This window comes from Manacus vitellinus, unplaced genomic scaffold, assembly GCF_001715985.3.
Source record: "Manacus vitellinus isolate BGI_N305 unplaced genomic scaffold, ASM171598v3 scaffold_39_pilon, whole genome shotgun sequence".
In the NCBI taxonomy this organism is placed as follows: Eukaryota; Metazoa; Chordata; class Aves; order Passeriformes; family Pipridae; genus Manacus; species Manacus vitellinus.
The window spans coordinates 1298114-1312713 of record NW_021940534.1 but is presented as its reverse complement, the minus strand read 5'-3'; the positions used below and the strand labels follow the sequence as shown (position 1 = coordinate 1312713).

Here is a 14600-nt window from a genome sequence, read left to right as displayed (position 1 = left end):
TCAGGCTGGATATGAAGGGAAACATTTTCCCTGTGAAGACGGTCAAGCAGAGGAACAAAGACCCAGAGGGGTTGTGCAGTCTCCATCCTTGGACATTTTCAAAGCCCAGCTGTTTAAATCTCTCAGCAAACTAGGCCATAGCTGACCCTTCTTTGAGCAGGAAGATGGACCAGACACAGTCTGAATTATCCCAGGATCCTATGAGAGGCATTAAGACAGTTTAAGTGACTACAGCTATTTCCAAGATACTTTGCTCAATTTGTTTTATTGCTATAGCTTCAGTTTTAATGATTAATAATTCTAATCATTGCTAAGACTCTGACCATTTACTTAGAAATTATTAATAAATCTGTATATCCTTCGGCTCAGTTCTGTTCCCTCACTTATGTTTTAAGTCATACGGTCATACATCCCACACATACACAAACACACACGTATATATGCACACAGAAAGAAGAAACAATATGAAATTCGTTTGCAAAAGTGCCGGCTTATTTATTTTTTCAAGGTTTCCCATTTCTTAAAATTGGAATTGGGAATCACTGAATTCCTAGGAATGGTTTACAACTGATAACATCTGACACAAGCATGCTTGTAGACAGCATTTTCTCTTAACAGCATAGCACTGTACATTGTAATACATGGTGGCAGGGATGCTGCTTATAGGAATTACTGTGTTAATTCCTTTAGGAAAAAACATTTTCTATGCCATTTATTTTGTCAATTAAGGTCAGCATTCCACATTTGCAGAAGGCTGGTGGAATTTTTCAAGTAATAAATCAAAGGAGCTCTCTTAATACCTACAGAGCTAAATGTGTCTTCCGGAACTATTCAATAAAATTCAATTTACATATTTTTTGGATGTGTAATCTATGTGAACTTCAGTAACTGTTTGTTTTTTTAAATCTGAAAAATGCCTTCAAAGTGTAATGGCCCAGAATTTCAAATGGTGCAACAGGATATGTAATGCATATTTTAACGTGTTTTCTTTTAATTTGTCACACAGACTTGTTGTGCATGATTATATAAAAGTCCATATTTTTAAAGCCAGTAGTATAAGGGTCTAATGTACTTGGTTGGGCTAAAAAATTCAGAAGTCTAATTTATCTTGAGATATACTCAGCGAAGGAGTTTTTCTCAGCAGTTAGCTAACACTTCAAGCTCTAACAGTGCCCCTGAGCCATAAAAGAAATTTGCATGTAAGAAATGTTTTGAATCTATTAAAACCTCAGCTCAGAGCTAAAGAGTTTCTCTCATGTCTTTGTTGACTAACATGAAGTGAAATCTTACAAAAAGCTAGCCTATGATCGACAGATGCCAAATCTTAGGTTTTGATGTGATTATATATTTCTTTCATGCACGGTGGTTTAGTTCTAGGACTGGAGTTTCAGAAAGACAGCAATCAATGGGTCTGTGGAAGAGTACACAAAATTTATTACTCCTGGCATTCGTCAAGGCAGAATTATTCAAAAAATAATCTGAAATGCATTTGATCATACACCAGAAGTTTTAATAATTTATATTATACCTTATTAGCAAAGTCTTGTGTTTACTTTGTGACTGCCAAAACAAGATGAAAGGCTGCCTCCATGGAAATACAAGATGCTTAGCTCAAAGTGTCTGTCTTCACATTTCAGTTTCATAATTTCCCTTCTTCCCCTTATTTTGATTAATAGTCTATGGTGTGAAATCTTAGAGTACCTTTTCCTTCCTTTTTAGTGGTCCTTTTTAGTGAGAGCAATGCTCCTTAATAAGTCTACCAAAGAGTTTATGTCCTATCAAGACTGAAACTAGTATAAACATATATTTTTGGAATTTCTTTACCTTAGGGTTTCCTCCAAGTATTTTTTGGTTAAAAGAGGCTTTGAATTTAGTTCTGAATTCCACTGAACTGACTCATTATGGTAATCTTCCTGAGTCTTGCAGCTACAAAAGTATGATTTCTGAGCTCAGCTTAAGAAACTGTTGCACTCTGAGTAAGGATTGAGTATGGTAAATATCACAGCCATATCAGTTCAGAATATAACAAAAATGACATAAAGATTTCCTTGAAAAGCTAGTGTACTGTAAATATTTTATCTAGAGGTACAAATAAGGGCTGTTCAGAGTTAATACTTCTATGAAGTGAGAGCACAGGGAGTGGACCAGTGTAAATACTAGTTCAAAAAATGAGTTCTTTGCCTCAACCCAGGTTTTTTACACCAAAGGTTCATGAAAAAGCTCTAATAAACTTTGTTCTCTGTAGAAAACTACCCTCCTCACAAAACATGAAAGATCTTTTCTGCAGGTGATTTGGATAGCTCTTCGAGACACGGTATATGGAAAGCTTTAGGGAAAAAAACAGGTATGGGAGGATTTCAGAATAAAGCTCTACAGTATTGCAAACTCTGAAGCTGATATGATAGCCCAGATAATCTCTTGTAATTTGCCTTGTCTACCCTAGAAGGCTTAATTTTAGTTTTAGTTTCTGTAGCCTCATCCTTTCCCCTCCTTCTCTGTGAGTGTCATATACACTACTGTATACTTCACCTGAAAACTAATTCCTCAGACAGAGCGTGCAGAAGCCCTTTTGCCCAAATGAGTTTATATGATACTTGTGTGTTAGGAAGAACTGCTTATATTTTTGGCAAGCCCTTCACTGTTGTCCAGACTGCAGTGAGGGCCACTCAGCCCTTAGCTCAGGAGTACGAGAGTGCATTAACATGGTCAGCTTAGCAGACTCCTCTTCCCGCTGAGAGTTTTGTACCATGTCCTGCAGAGCTGCACAGCAGACTATTAGGAAGAGGCATCCACCTGCAGGTGTCTCTGAGTGATTATCCTGGTTTTAAATGCTCTTGTATGAATCTCGGGAGGGGGACAAAAGATTGCCATTTGCTAAAGGAGCCTTTCGTTTGCAGGGAACCAGATGTACCCTTTTTTTACAAATACATGTTCTGTGACAATAATGAGGGAAATTTTCAAGGGAGCCAGTGGTATTACCCATGTGTCAGTGTTGCAAGGCAGAAGTTTGGGCCAATCTAGCAAATAGTTCTTAGAAAGTACAGATCAGATTAACATATTCTTTACTTTTCTTGTAAGAAAGTATTTGGCAGGATCATCTGAAGACATATGCATTATCAAACAGAAATGCAGTAGTGTTTTAAGTGGTAAGCTGTGAAGTGCATCTTTAAGAAAAGGGTCATTTCAGTTTGCAAATTGTTGAGGTTTTGTCCATATAAGAACTGTTTAATCCATGAGAAAATTTGTAAAGAAATCGTGTTAGCAAGATAATAGGAGTAGTATTTCATGTATGCATCCGCTGAAAAAAAGCTTCTGGTTTAAATTGTTTGATAATCTCTTATATGAGCTGAGATACTGTAAAAAACTAAAGTTTTGAGCAGTTTAGAAAATGTGACTACCAATAGAAACAACTGCATCAGAGTTCAAAATGTAAGATAGGAAGAAAACAAAAGAACAGTGAAATTGTGATAATTGTACCTCTAACCAAGTTAGGTTTTGATATTAATTAAATACTGTGAGATAAAATCTCATCTACGGAAAGAAAATAAAAAATGGGGTTTAGTGTATCAGTATGATCATCTCATTTATGGGAAATATGATAAAGTAAGTTAAAAGTGGGTCTCACAGGTTTACCAGCTGACTTAGATGAAATGCTACTGGGACAACTGGTCATAGGGCCAGTGGTGTTCACCACTGCTGGAACTTTTTAAACCTTGCTAAAATCTGTTTTGCCATTCTGTCCTATAAGCAGCGTGCAGCACTGCCTAATGCATATGCATTGCATGTTGCAATAGAGGCATAAGAAAACAATATGGTAACAAAAAAAGGCTGTGTAGGCTATGCATGATCAAAATTATACCAGCAAGATGAGACTGTTTAGTTTTACATTGGAAAACAGAAAAACTGTAAAACATAAATGAAATGCCAGTTAAATCAGTACTGAAAACTATGGCACAGAAACATGAATGGGTGCGTGAGACACTGATGTGTTTAACTTTTAGTGAAGGGGAAAAGAAAAAAAACTCTCTCAAAACATTTTACAACTTGTAACTCGTGTTTGGGGCGTTTTGTTGGCTATCCCTAGTCTCACAGATACAGGTAGGTAGGAACTGAAGCTGAGCATTGAGGAGAAAATTACGTCATTTATGAGGTACTGGCCCTTTTTATCTGTTTGCTAAGGGATAGCATCTAGACCTATGCAACTAAATATTCAGGACTTTTATCATGCGGTGTAGAAATATTTAATTAGGAGTTGGTAGTCTGATTGTAGTCTGGCAAATTTTAAGTCATGAATCAGTGAAAAATAAATATCAGAAGAAATCAGGCTTTAGTTACAGTGATATTTTTACAGCCTTATTCATTCTTTTAAATCACTTTAGCCTTAGTGTTAATGTAACAACAATACAGGTAAAAGCTGGTCATTACCATAAATTATGCTCTGTAGATTGGTAGAGATTTGTGAGACTTGCAAAGAGAAGAAAGGCTTTATAAATATCTAGAAAGAATAAATTGCAAAGGAATTCATTTATAAAGAATCCTGTACATTTTCCAGTTTATTCTGCAGGCAGAGGTTAATCGGCTTTGATTTGGGAGGATAAAATAACTGTGGCCAGGTACTAAAATTTCAGATGCCTTAGAAATTGATTGTAATTAATAACAGTATGAAGCAGTTTCCTAGTTTTTGATGAAGGTAACATGTTTGTCACAGTGTAGACTGAAGTCCTGGAGTACTGTTCTTATCGTGCCTCACACTGCAAAGAACTACTACACCCCAATTTGCTTACCTATTGCCTTTCCTCTGTTTACCCAATTGATGATGTTCTAGGTGCAGTATGTATGACAAGTCATCCTCATTTCATAGTTCACTTGATTAGTAACCCTTTGCCTGTGTGAATTGAGATCTAATTCAGCAATAACTCAGATATTAGAGTAGGACTTACTCCAGGCTGTCATTTGTCCCTTTGATGCTTACTTACCTAACCAATAGTAATCATTATTTTCCTTTTACTATTATTACAATGGAACTGATTGCAGAAATGGAAAACAGGAGGCGGTAACAGACAGTTTGAATTGTACCGTCACACTTTTGTGGGCAGGCACCTTTCTTGGAGCTTTGATATTTCTTTGAGTTTGCCCAGAAATATGTTTGGTAAAAGAGGGAGCGGGCATCTGGTCTGTATTTTCATGTGGCCCTGTTTCAGCTTCTTGGAAATACAAGATTATCCAGATATGTACCTTCTGGGTTCCTGACTTGTTTTATATGAAATGCGAAGGGGGGGGGATAAAAAAATCTTTTTTAACTGGAAAATTTCAAGCCAATTAGAAATCCAGCTGAACTCAGTTGACTTCCTGAGAGATTATTGAAATAAAGGTAAGGGATCAGCAATTATCAACAGAAATAATGAATCTTATGATGCAACATCATTACACCTTTGTTTAATTACACCTTTCCTACTTACACCTCTTGCAAATGTCATCAGACTACAGTTGCAATGGATGCTTTTATTTTTGAGTATCTACAAGGCTAGCATGCTGAACTGAACAAGGTTGTAAGAGGGAAGAACTGTTTATTGTTTTTCACTTGGATTTTCTGCTGAAATAGTGACTCGCTATCTGTAACGTGCTGCAGTTAAAAGACCTCATATTCTTGGGGATCTTGGTGCTTGCAGTCAGGTTGGGAATGGTAATGGCAGGCACAGCAGGGAACTCGGATGCAATATGCTGAATGAGAAGGTGAGTGTTTTAGCACTCCTGAGGGTCAGAGGAAAGGAAAAGCCCTGTGGGAGGATTTTCAAGCACCACTGAGCTGGCACACCAGGAGACGATGATTGACTTTAGAAGAGCCCTGCTGTGCAAAGGATTGTAGTGTTGTGGTCCCCTTTATCACTGGTTAGACATTTCCTTTGGAGAAGCCAAAAATGGGAAAGTAGTGAGATAACTCAAACCAAATAAAAAAATAATTGTCAAACAACTCTCTTTGATGACATTGAGGTCTGCAGATTTGTTTCTGTTGCTAACAGCTTAATTTATTTGGTGCTTAATTTCATTAGAAATGTTGATTTTGTATGGCATTGATAAGATTTCTGTATGAAAAACTGATGACCTGATGACACAGTGCAGGTTGAACTGTTGTTTGTCTTGAAAAGGTATATTATATTAATTTGAACCTCAGTATAAAGAGGATGTTGTATTTGGTATGTACAATCAGAAATACATAACACTGTTTCAATCTTAATACGTGCATTTCTTCGCAGGAGTTCAGATGTGGACCACAGAATGGCACAAACTGCAAAACGCACCCTTCTGCTGAGATCCCAGTGAAAACACCGCTCAGCTCGTGGATGGCTTTGCAGCTCCCATGGCAACAAGGAGGTGGACTGAAGATACTGTCTGCAAGCCTGGCTTTACTGGCGGTTCTTGTTATGTTTTACTACGGTGGAATGAAAACAGGACTGTGAACTGAATGAGGCTTTTATGAAAACAATAAAACTGCTGTTTAAAATCTTCAAAGGAAACACTTTTACCAAGAAATCTTTTTTCTTTTTTTTAAATAATATAAATTGGGCAGTAATTCATACTCACTCTATGCCTTTCCTGTCATTCAGTGGAGAAAATGTTAATAAGCTGTGGGGAGACCTATCTTGTCAAAACCTGAGGTCTTTGTTTGGCAGAACAGTTTGTTGCATCTTCCCTTTTCTTTTTCTTCTGAAATGATGCAATATTTGCATTGCATACTCTTTTCATAACTACTGTATCAGGTAAAATTGCATGAAGTTTATAAGAAATGTTTCCACTGAGTGATGTTGGTAATCTTTTATGGTCAGAATATTTAAAGCTTTCTTAAAGATTTTTCTTAGTGCAGTGTGATGGTTTGATATGTGTCTTTTTACATTAGAATCAAACACTGCAAGACCATTAAAGTTTGTCATTTGTTGCTATTTATTTTGCTGTCATGTCTGAAAGAATTTTACCTGCCGTCTTACCTCTCTCAACTTTGCAGTGAATCACTAGGCTTCCTTAATACAATAAGAATTATTTTTTACATAGAAATACTTTTAAAGGTTTTATAATTGAATAGGAATATGTAGAGTTCTATTAAAAGATGGATTTAATACAGTCTATAGATTTAATACAATGCTCAGAGAAGTACATGTGAATCTCTATGAGCTGTGCGTTGGATCATGCTGTGTGTAAGACAATATTGCTGTGTTAGTGGGAAGGTTGCATTGGGCACACTGGAAATTTCTAATTACTTTCTTCAAGCCATTTTTGTCATGACGGGATCTCCATGCATCTTGAGAGTGTGCTGGTCAGTCAGGGGCTGGACTGTGTGCCCAGTTCTTCTGCCTGATATTATTCATTTGTTCATGCCCTGTCACTTTTCTGAATCTTCATCGAAACTTCTACTTGCAAAGGCTGTTTAAAATATTAAGAACAGGAACTCTAGGGTTTAGGGTTTTTTTACTTCTGGGATGTTTGTGTGGTACCCAGATGGAGTGGAGCTGCCTACATGGCTGGCGTGATTTAACCCCAGTAGGCAGCTAACACAGAGCCACCCGCTCATTCCCCTCCCTGTGGGACTGGGGCGAGAATCAGAAGAGTAAAACTGATAAAACTTATGTATTGAGATAAAGACACTTAAGTAGGTAAAGCAAAAGCTGCACAGGCAGGCAAAGCAAACCAAGGAATTCATTCGGTCAGTACTTTGGCAGGCAGGTGGGCAGCCATTCCCAGGAAAGCAGGGCTCCATCACACGTAACCGTGACTCAGGAAGACAAACACCATCACTCCAAATGTGCCCCCTCCTTCCTTTTTCCCCTAAACTTTTTATTGGTGAGCATGACGCCCTATGGTCTGGAATATCCCTTTGGTCAGTTTGGGTCAGTTGGTTGTGTCCCCTCCCAACTCCTTGCACATCCCCAGGCTCCTCTCTAGTGGGGCAGCGTGAGAAGCAGAAAAGGCCTTGACTCTGTGCAAGCACTGCTCAGGAACAGCCGAAAGGTCCCTGTGTTAGCAAATCTAAAACATAGCCGCAGACCAGTTGCAATGAAGAAAATTAGCTCTATCCCAGCCAAAACCAGTGCACTGTCTCTACAGTGCAGGTGAATAGTCCACTAGTAAGAATGTTTTGTACTTTATAAGCTGGGCATGCATAATGGTTACAGGCAATTAGTCAGGAAGTTCCACCATGATGCTTTCAGTACAGCCTGTAAATTATAACAACAGATGTAACTGTCTTCAGGAAATCAGGTATGTGATGACGCAAATATTATACTTCTTATTGCTACCACGGAAGGTCTTGAGCCACGACTCAAAATTCATGAGATTTTAAAAAATAAAAACTGAACCAAAACCAAACTGTGCCTTTGATTTGCCTCTGTTTGGTTTGGGTTTTTTCCATGCTTTTCTTTACAATCAGGAATATGTAACTATCAGTAATTTACATTTTTAACAAATTTGAGAAATTCTTTAAAAAAAAGCACAAGCTTGACTGAGGGAGTTGAAATTTTCAGGAAAGTACAACAGATTTCAAGATTCTCAGGAAAACTACGGATTGACAAAATCGTTATGTCTGAGCCAAATTTTTGCATGTGATGAGAATAAACTATGCAGATATGTTCTATGCCTCTAGCATTCTCTCTGTCAGCCACTCTAGCTTATCTAATCGTAGCAATTACAGATTCATTGCATCAGCTATTACAGAGATTTACAGAGCTTGTGATTTAGATACTGTGCATCGTGTACTTTAATGGGACCAGCTTATTTCCTTAGAAATAGTGCAATATACTGAAAGAGGCCAAAGAATACTTTGTAAATGACATTGTCCACTGCAGATGCAGTATATTCATAAACTGTCTTAATCTGATAAGTAGGAAGTGTTGTTTATTGAGTATTTTGCTATCTTCCTTTAGATTTTTGAGAGGGAGTTTTGACACTTTGTGTTGTAGGGCAGTAGTGTGTTTGTCTTTTTTTTTTTTTTTTTCCATGTATGTACAACTAAAGCTTTCAAAGCCTCTGAGCTGAACAAATTAGTTCTGGTGAAATAGCTCACCTTGACTTTCAGGCCAAGCCAAGACTGCATGGTGCCTGGGGCTACTGGTGCAGGTTGGGAAGCCTCAGTGAGTGTAAAGTGAACTGCAGAAGTATATCTACTTCATGGAACTAGTTGACCTGAACATATTTGATCTGTGATTTTTGACCCCATTTGGATCCCTGAATGCGTCTAACTGCCATGCCAGGCAGCATTTTTAATTTTTCCATCCACATTATGTTTGAGGCCTACTTCCACCAAGGATTCTCTCTTTACAAACCATCAGTGTGAGTGAGAAATCTACTGCACTCCAACTTATCAGGGTCATTGCATTCAGTGTCTACATTCAGTGTCTTTTTTTTCAAAGCAAAAAAAGTATATAACTTCCATTTGGTATCAAGAAAACATCAACTATTTTTCTTAAATGTCTGTGGTAGTTTCCAATGAGGAATCTTGCAAACCACAGGACCCTGAATAGCAAAGACATCTTAAATCTCTTGTGAACACAACAGTAAGTACACACTTTATTTTTTACTTGTGCATTGTATGCTGGAGGACTTTTTCATTTAATCTTTTCATTGTAGCTTTCTATTAATGTATACTTCTTAAGAAAAAGAATATGAAATAGAAGAAACGGTTTACGTAAAGGTAGTTCTATAAAGCAAGAGAGAGAAAGAAGGAAAAGAAGGTATCTTTTGAGGAGAGTGGATTCACCTCTGTCACATCGTTCCTTGCACATCTCTGAACATCTGACAGCTTCTGTTAATCTAGTTTCACTCCGCAGTTCAACTTCCCATATGGAAAACTGGAGTGATTTTTGAATAACAGCAAGTAATATCTGGAGTGGCAGCAACTGGCAACTCTGACATTGAGCTTGGCTGTGGCCATTACCCAGAATCCTTCTGCTCTTCTTGAGAAGCAATTACAATTTCACAGGTTGGAATTAAAATTCCCTGTGGTATGCAGTAGAGTAACTGAAACTGTCAAAGTGATTTCAAGCTGCTAATCTCTTGCTGCTCGAAGAGTGAAAATAGAGCCCCTCTTACCCAGGCACAGATCTGACAACTTAAAAACTCCAGCCTTCCACTACGTTTAAATACATATGGAGAGTGGCTTGATCTGCTCACAGAGGATATCTGTAAAGATGTTATGTCTATGAACATTTGTGTGTTATTAACAAGTCTATCTTTTTTAACTTTTAAGACGTGTGTAACTTCAGGGACTAAGATGAATATAAAAGAAGTCTTATTCAAAAGCTCTGAGAATTTGGAGGAATGAGTAGGCATGTGCCTGTTTCTGTGAGGCTTATTAAAATCTTTATTTATGTCTCTTTGAACATGTATTTTTTGCTAGAAAAATTGCTTGCAACTTTCCCAATTTTTTTTTTCACTTATTTGTATCCCACATTATATTTTCTATGCACTGTGTTTGATTGTATAGATAGAAACAAAGAGCATTTAGAAATCAAAAACAGAGTTAAAAATTGAGGGCCTGTAAAGCTAGGGTGCAAATTGAAAAACATTAGTGCAAAAGCTGCAGAGCCAGTTTGAACTAGGAGACACAGCCCACAGAGTTGGGAACTAGCTGCAAAACACCATTTGACTTGTTCAGAGGCAGGGTTCATCCACTAGATCATTAAAATTAGAATGATTGCTGGAAAGTGTTTTTGCAAATATCATTAAATGTCTTTTAGTTCCATGTGTTCTTTTAACATTCAAGTGAATGTTTTTTATCTTTAAATGAAGGTGCTTCAGTAGCTGGTAGAGGGGAGATGAATTATGAATCGTCCTATTTTAATTTTAAAGAAGCCCGATACAAAAAAAAAAAAAACCAACACAAAACATGTCACTGTATGTACTGGTATCTCAGAGTCTGTTAATTCCCACTTGGGAAACTGCGGTTGTGGACTTGGATCATTAATCCTGTCCATTCAGGTCCCGTGAATGGAGAAAGAGTAATATTGGAGTATCTTTTCAACAACCTTTATTTTGTTGGAAAATGCTTAGCAATTATAGAGTGGTGTTAACATGATGTTTTATAGAGGACAATCTGCCTCGCATGGTTTGCTGAATGCTGGTTGTAGGTAATGGAGTGAATTTCCATGTTGGTGACCAGTGTGTGATGCAGATTTGTGCCTACAACTTGCATGCTTTAAATGTCCCATCTGTCTTTGAGTGTGAAAACAGGCTAGTTGTGCTCAACTGAGCATAAAATATTGTGTTTACTCCCTTCCTGAGTAGTGTTTGTGGGGAGGGTTTACAAATGTTAGTTGGCAATAGGTTACAGATTATAGGAGAAGCTTGGAGATGATAAAACACACCAAAAAAGGGCCATGATTGTTTGGCGTATAGTAGGAGTTGGGGATCTGAGAGAAATTAATGTGATGAAATTATGACATGATGGGAAATTTAACTTTGCATAGTTAGGATCTCATTATAGTGTAATCTGAAGAATAAAACTTTTATGGTGCTTGGAAGGCTTTGCTGCACAGACACCCTTCCCAACTGCTCATAACTCTTGGGCTTACTGTGGTGTGATAGAGCAGTCTGTTCCACCACTCTAGTGTCACAGCCAGAGAAAAGCAGTCCAGCTCACCTGGCCTAGAGTTGTGAACTTGGAACATACAGTTTTGTGGAGGAGGGCATTCCAACTCTATTACCTCTCACCCTGCTTTGTTGGAGCATTACATGTCTGTCTCATTGCTCTGTAGGGAAAATGAGTAAACTGTGACCAGCAAAGAAACTTGCTCTGTCCAATGGCATTCAGTAAATTAGTCATACTATTCAGTGATTGCAAGCTTTGACTACTTGTTTGGTTTTTAAGTACCTGCATTCCATTGTGAGCCTGTGTTTGCTCTTATCCTTTCTTCCAGCTACTTTCTCCAAGCTATTAGCAACTCGTTTTATGGAAGATGACATGTCTTCAAAAGGGCAAGTATTAGTCTGAGCAAGGTGGCTTATTCCCTGAAAACAAGAATGCTACTTCTCCGGTGGAGCTGATTTGCCAGAGGTATCAGTGCTTGAAAACTGCTGTGTTGCAGTGTCTGTCCTTTAACTGTGTGCTGTCTGGTTGCCACAGCCTTTTGTGTATGTCAGAAACTCCCATTTGCTAGTAGGCAGCATTAAAAGGCCTGTTTCTGTTGTGCTATATTAATCTTGCAAACACCAGAAATGTAGTGATTCAGGACAAGAAATACATCATTGATGTCAGTTAAACGTATAAAATTTGATATCCACTAGTGGCTTTATGAGCCATAAAAGTCAATAACTAGCAATTGCTAACTACAAGATCTCTATACAAGAGATTATAGAGGGCTGCACGTGCGTGGTCTGCAGAGTGTTAGTATGAGACTGCAGAGGGAAACAAGTGAGCAAGTTACTGAGCCAACTGTACAGATAACCAATAACAGAGAGAAGGATGTTCCCACTCGAGGGACAGCTTAATCTCCAAGTATTACGATAATATTAAGGAAATTAAAAAAGACAGATAGCAGCTTGGTCACGTTGCAGCAGCATTAATTTGCTTCTGTCCTGCTTGGATTGTTTAGCAAGCAAAAAGGGCAATCTGAATGTCAGTCTCCAGCAGAAGGATAAAACAGAGCCTAACAGCAGTTAGCAGCCTTGGATATGTGAGAAATAAATTGTTTGGTACAAATTTGAACCTCCTGCGCTTCCATATCTTCTCCCCATGCTGCTCTAAAGAGACATCTTATTTTGATTTGAATTTCTTTGGCATTTTTTTCTGCAAACACCTTTTTTATTATACCTTTTTATTTTATCTGACTCTGAAACAGTACTGAAAAAGTCATTCACTTATACTTTTGTTTTTAAGATCAAGCTTGTTACATGCCCTGTGAGCCTGCATCAACCAGTATCTTAATTGTAGGAGGGGTGGGATTAATTTTTATATTGATTTGAACATAAAATGGAAGTTTTCAGTTGATTTTTGGAGTAGTGGTTGGGGGATCAAGAAAATCAAGCTTGGCTGGCAATCAATTTAGTATATTTACTGTCTTTATCTAGAGATTTGCCAGTATTGCATACTAAAAATTGTTGAAGCTAACTAATCTAAATCCACTGACAAATTTCCAGTTTCTACCAATTTATAGTGTCATTAAAATCAGACACACAGATAATTTGATAGCCCTGCCCCAGCATAAATCTACTGTAAGAATTATTGCTGTAGATCAGTGGTATTATACATTGCTCTCACCACGTCCTCCATGACATCTGCTGGGCAAGAAGAAAAACAGACAATAGGCAGCAGATAAGAGGCAGTTGCTAAACTTTATAAAGAAGTGGCTGTCTTGAGCCTCAGTACAAATATTCATATTCAAATCTTGTAGTTTTTTCATTCTGAAAGTCTGTTTTAGGATGGCTATCAGCTGTACTCCAGCATAGTAAGTTTTCCTGCCAGTATAGAAGGATGGAGGACCTCTTCTCTCCCGCAACCCGTAGCAGCAATGGTCCACCACTGTAGAGGTGGATGAGCCTTATGTTTTATGTCAAACAGTGGCAGAGCTTCCAGGGCCAGCCCTTTGCCACCTTTGTTTCTTTCCATAGTCTTTGAAAGACATTTACTTACCACGTATCCTGCAGAAGCCTTGTATTCTCTGATGTCCTTTAATGAGCTCGTAAGCTCTTGTGAGTATATTCTAAAGAAATCCAGGATTACAGTTCCAGCTTTCTGAGTCACAGCAGGGAGAATAAGCTATTTCAGCCTTTCACATCAAAGTTGTTGTCACGAGGGTTCAATAGTATATTTCCTGTTCTTGGTTCAAACACTGCTGCGAAAGTTGAGTCATCAGCATATAAATACTTTCTTGGCCTCAAAATATCTGATCTGTGTGTGTGTGTCTGCGTTAACTGCCCATTTCATTTCTCTTTCCACACTTATTGACTCATCTAAGAATAATGAAATTGGGTTGCTGCCAATCATACTACATATTGGTTCAAATGTAGGAATGCTAAGGCAACTCATAAGTATTATCTTATCTGCCAGGAAATCCATGGAACTGAATTCCTAGTCATTCCCACTCACAGCAGTAGCTTGAGCAAAAGACCTGGAATAATGGCAGTAATAAAGTCTAGTCCTGTGGACAGTCTTGCACTGTGCTCTCAAATGGTGTGCTTGTGAGCAAAGAAATTAAATGAAAGTCTGCTTCATGGAGGGAACAGGTTTTATTCTGTTTTCTTGAAATGTTTATCAGTCTGGTCCAAACTCACTTGACAGGTAGAATTGACAAGGTCTCCTAGCTTAAAAAGAAATGACAGTGCAGTAACTAGTCTGATTTTCCAATTGTCAGAGTTCAGTTATCTGAACATGCTATTCATGTTTCAGGCATAAAAGCAAGCTGGTGTGATGGCCAAAGAAAGTGTAAAACTTTTCTTATCTTTCCTTAGGCACTTCATAGTTGGTTGGAAAGCAACAGTTTTGGCTGTATGAAAGAGCAATGCTATAGATGGCTCTTTCTGTACCTTGTAACTGTTGATATGGGACAAACTTTAAATAAAACAAAGGAAGAATTTTAAATAACTATATTCTGTTGTGCAATATGGATTTTAAAACT

At 37.9% G+C, this 14600-nt stretch overlaps 1 protein-coding gene across 1 annotated transcript in view; it reads left to right on the top strand.

The window, feature by feature from the left end:
* The window catches only part of CDKAL1 (CDK5 regulatory subunit associated protein 1 like 1), a 408038-nt gene extending 399415 nt beyond the window's left edge, over positions 1–8623 (top strand). Inside the window, exon 15 of the mRNA XM_018077689.2 lies at positions 6255–8623. Within this exon, the coding sequence (XP_017933178.1) occupies positions 6255–6458 (204 nt within the window). The 3' untranslated portion in view covers positions 6459–8623. The remainder of the gene's footprint in view (positions 1–6254) is intronic.
* The last annotated feature ends 5977 nt before the right edge of the window (positions 8624–14600 follow it).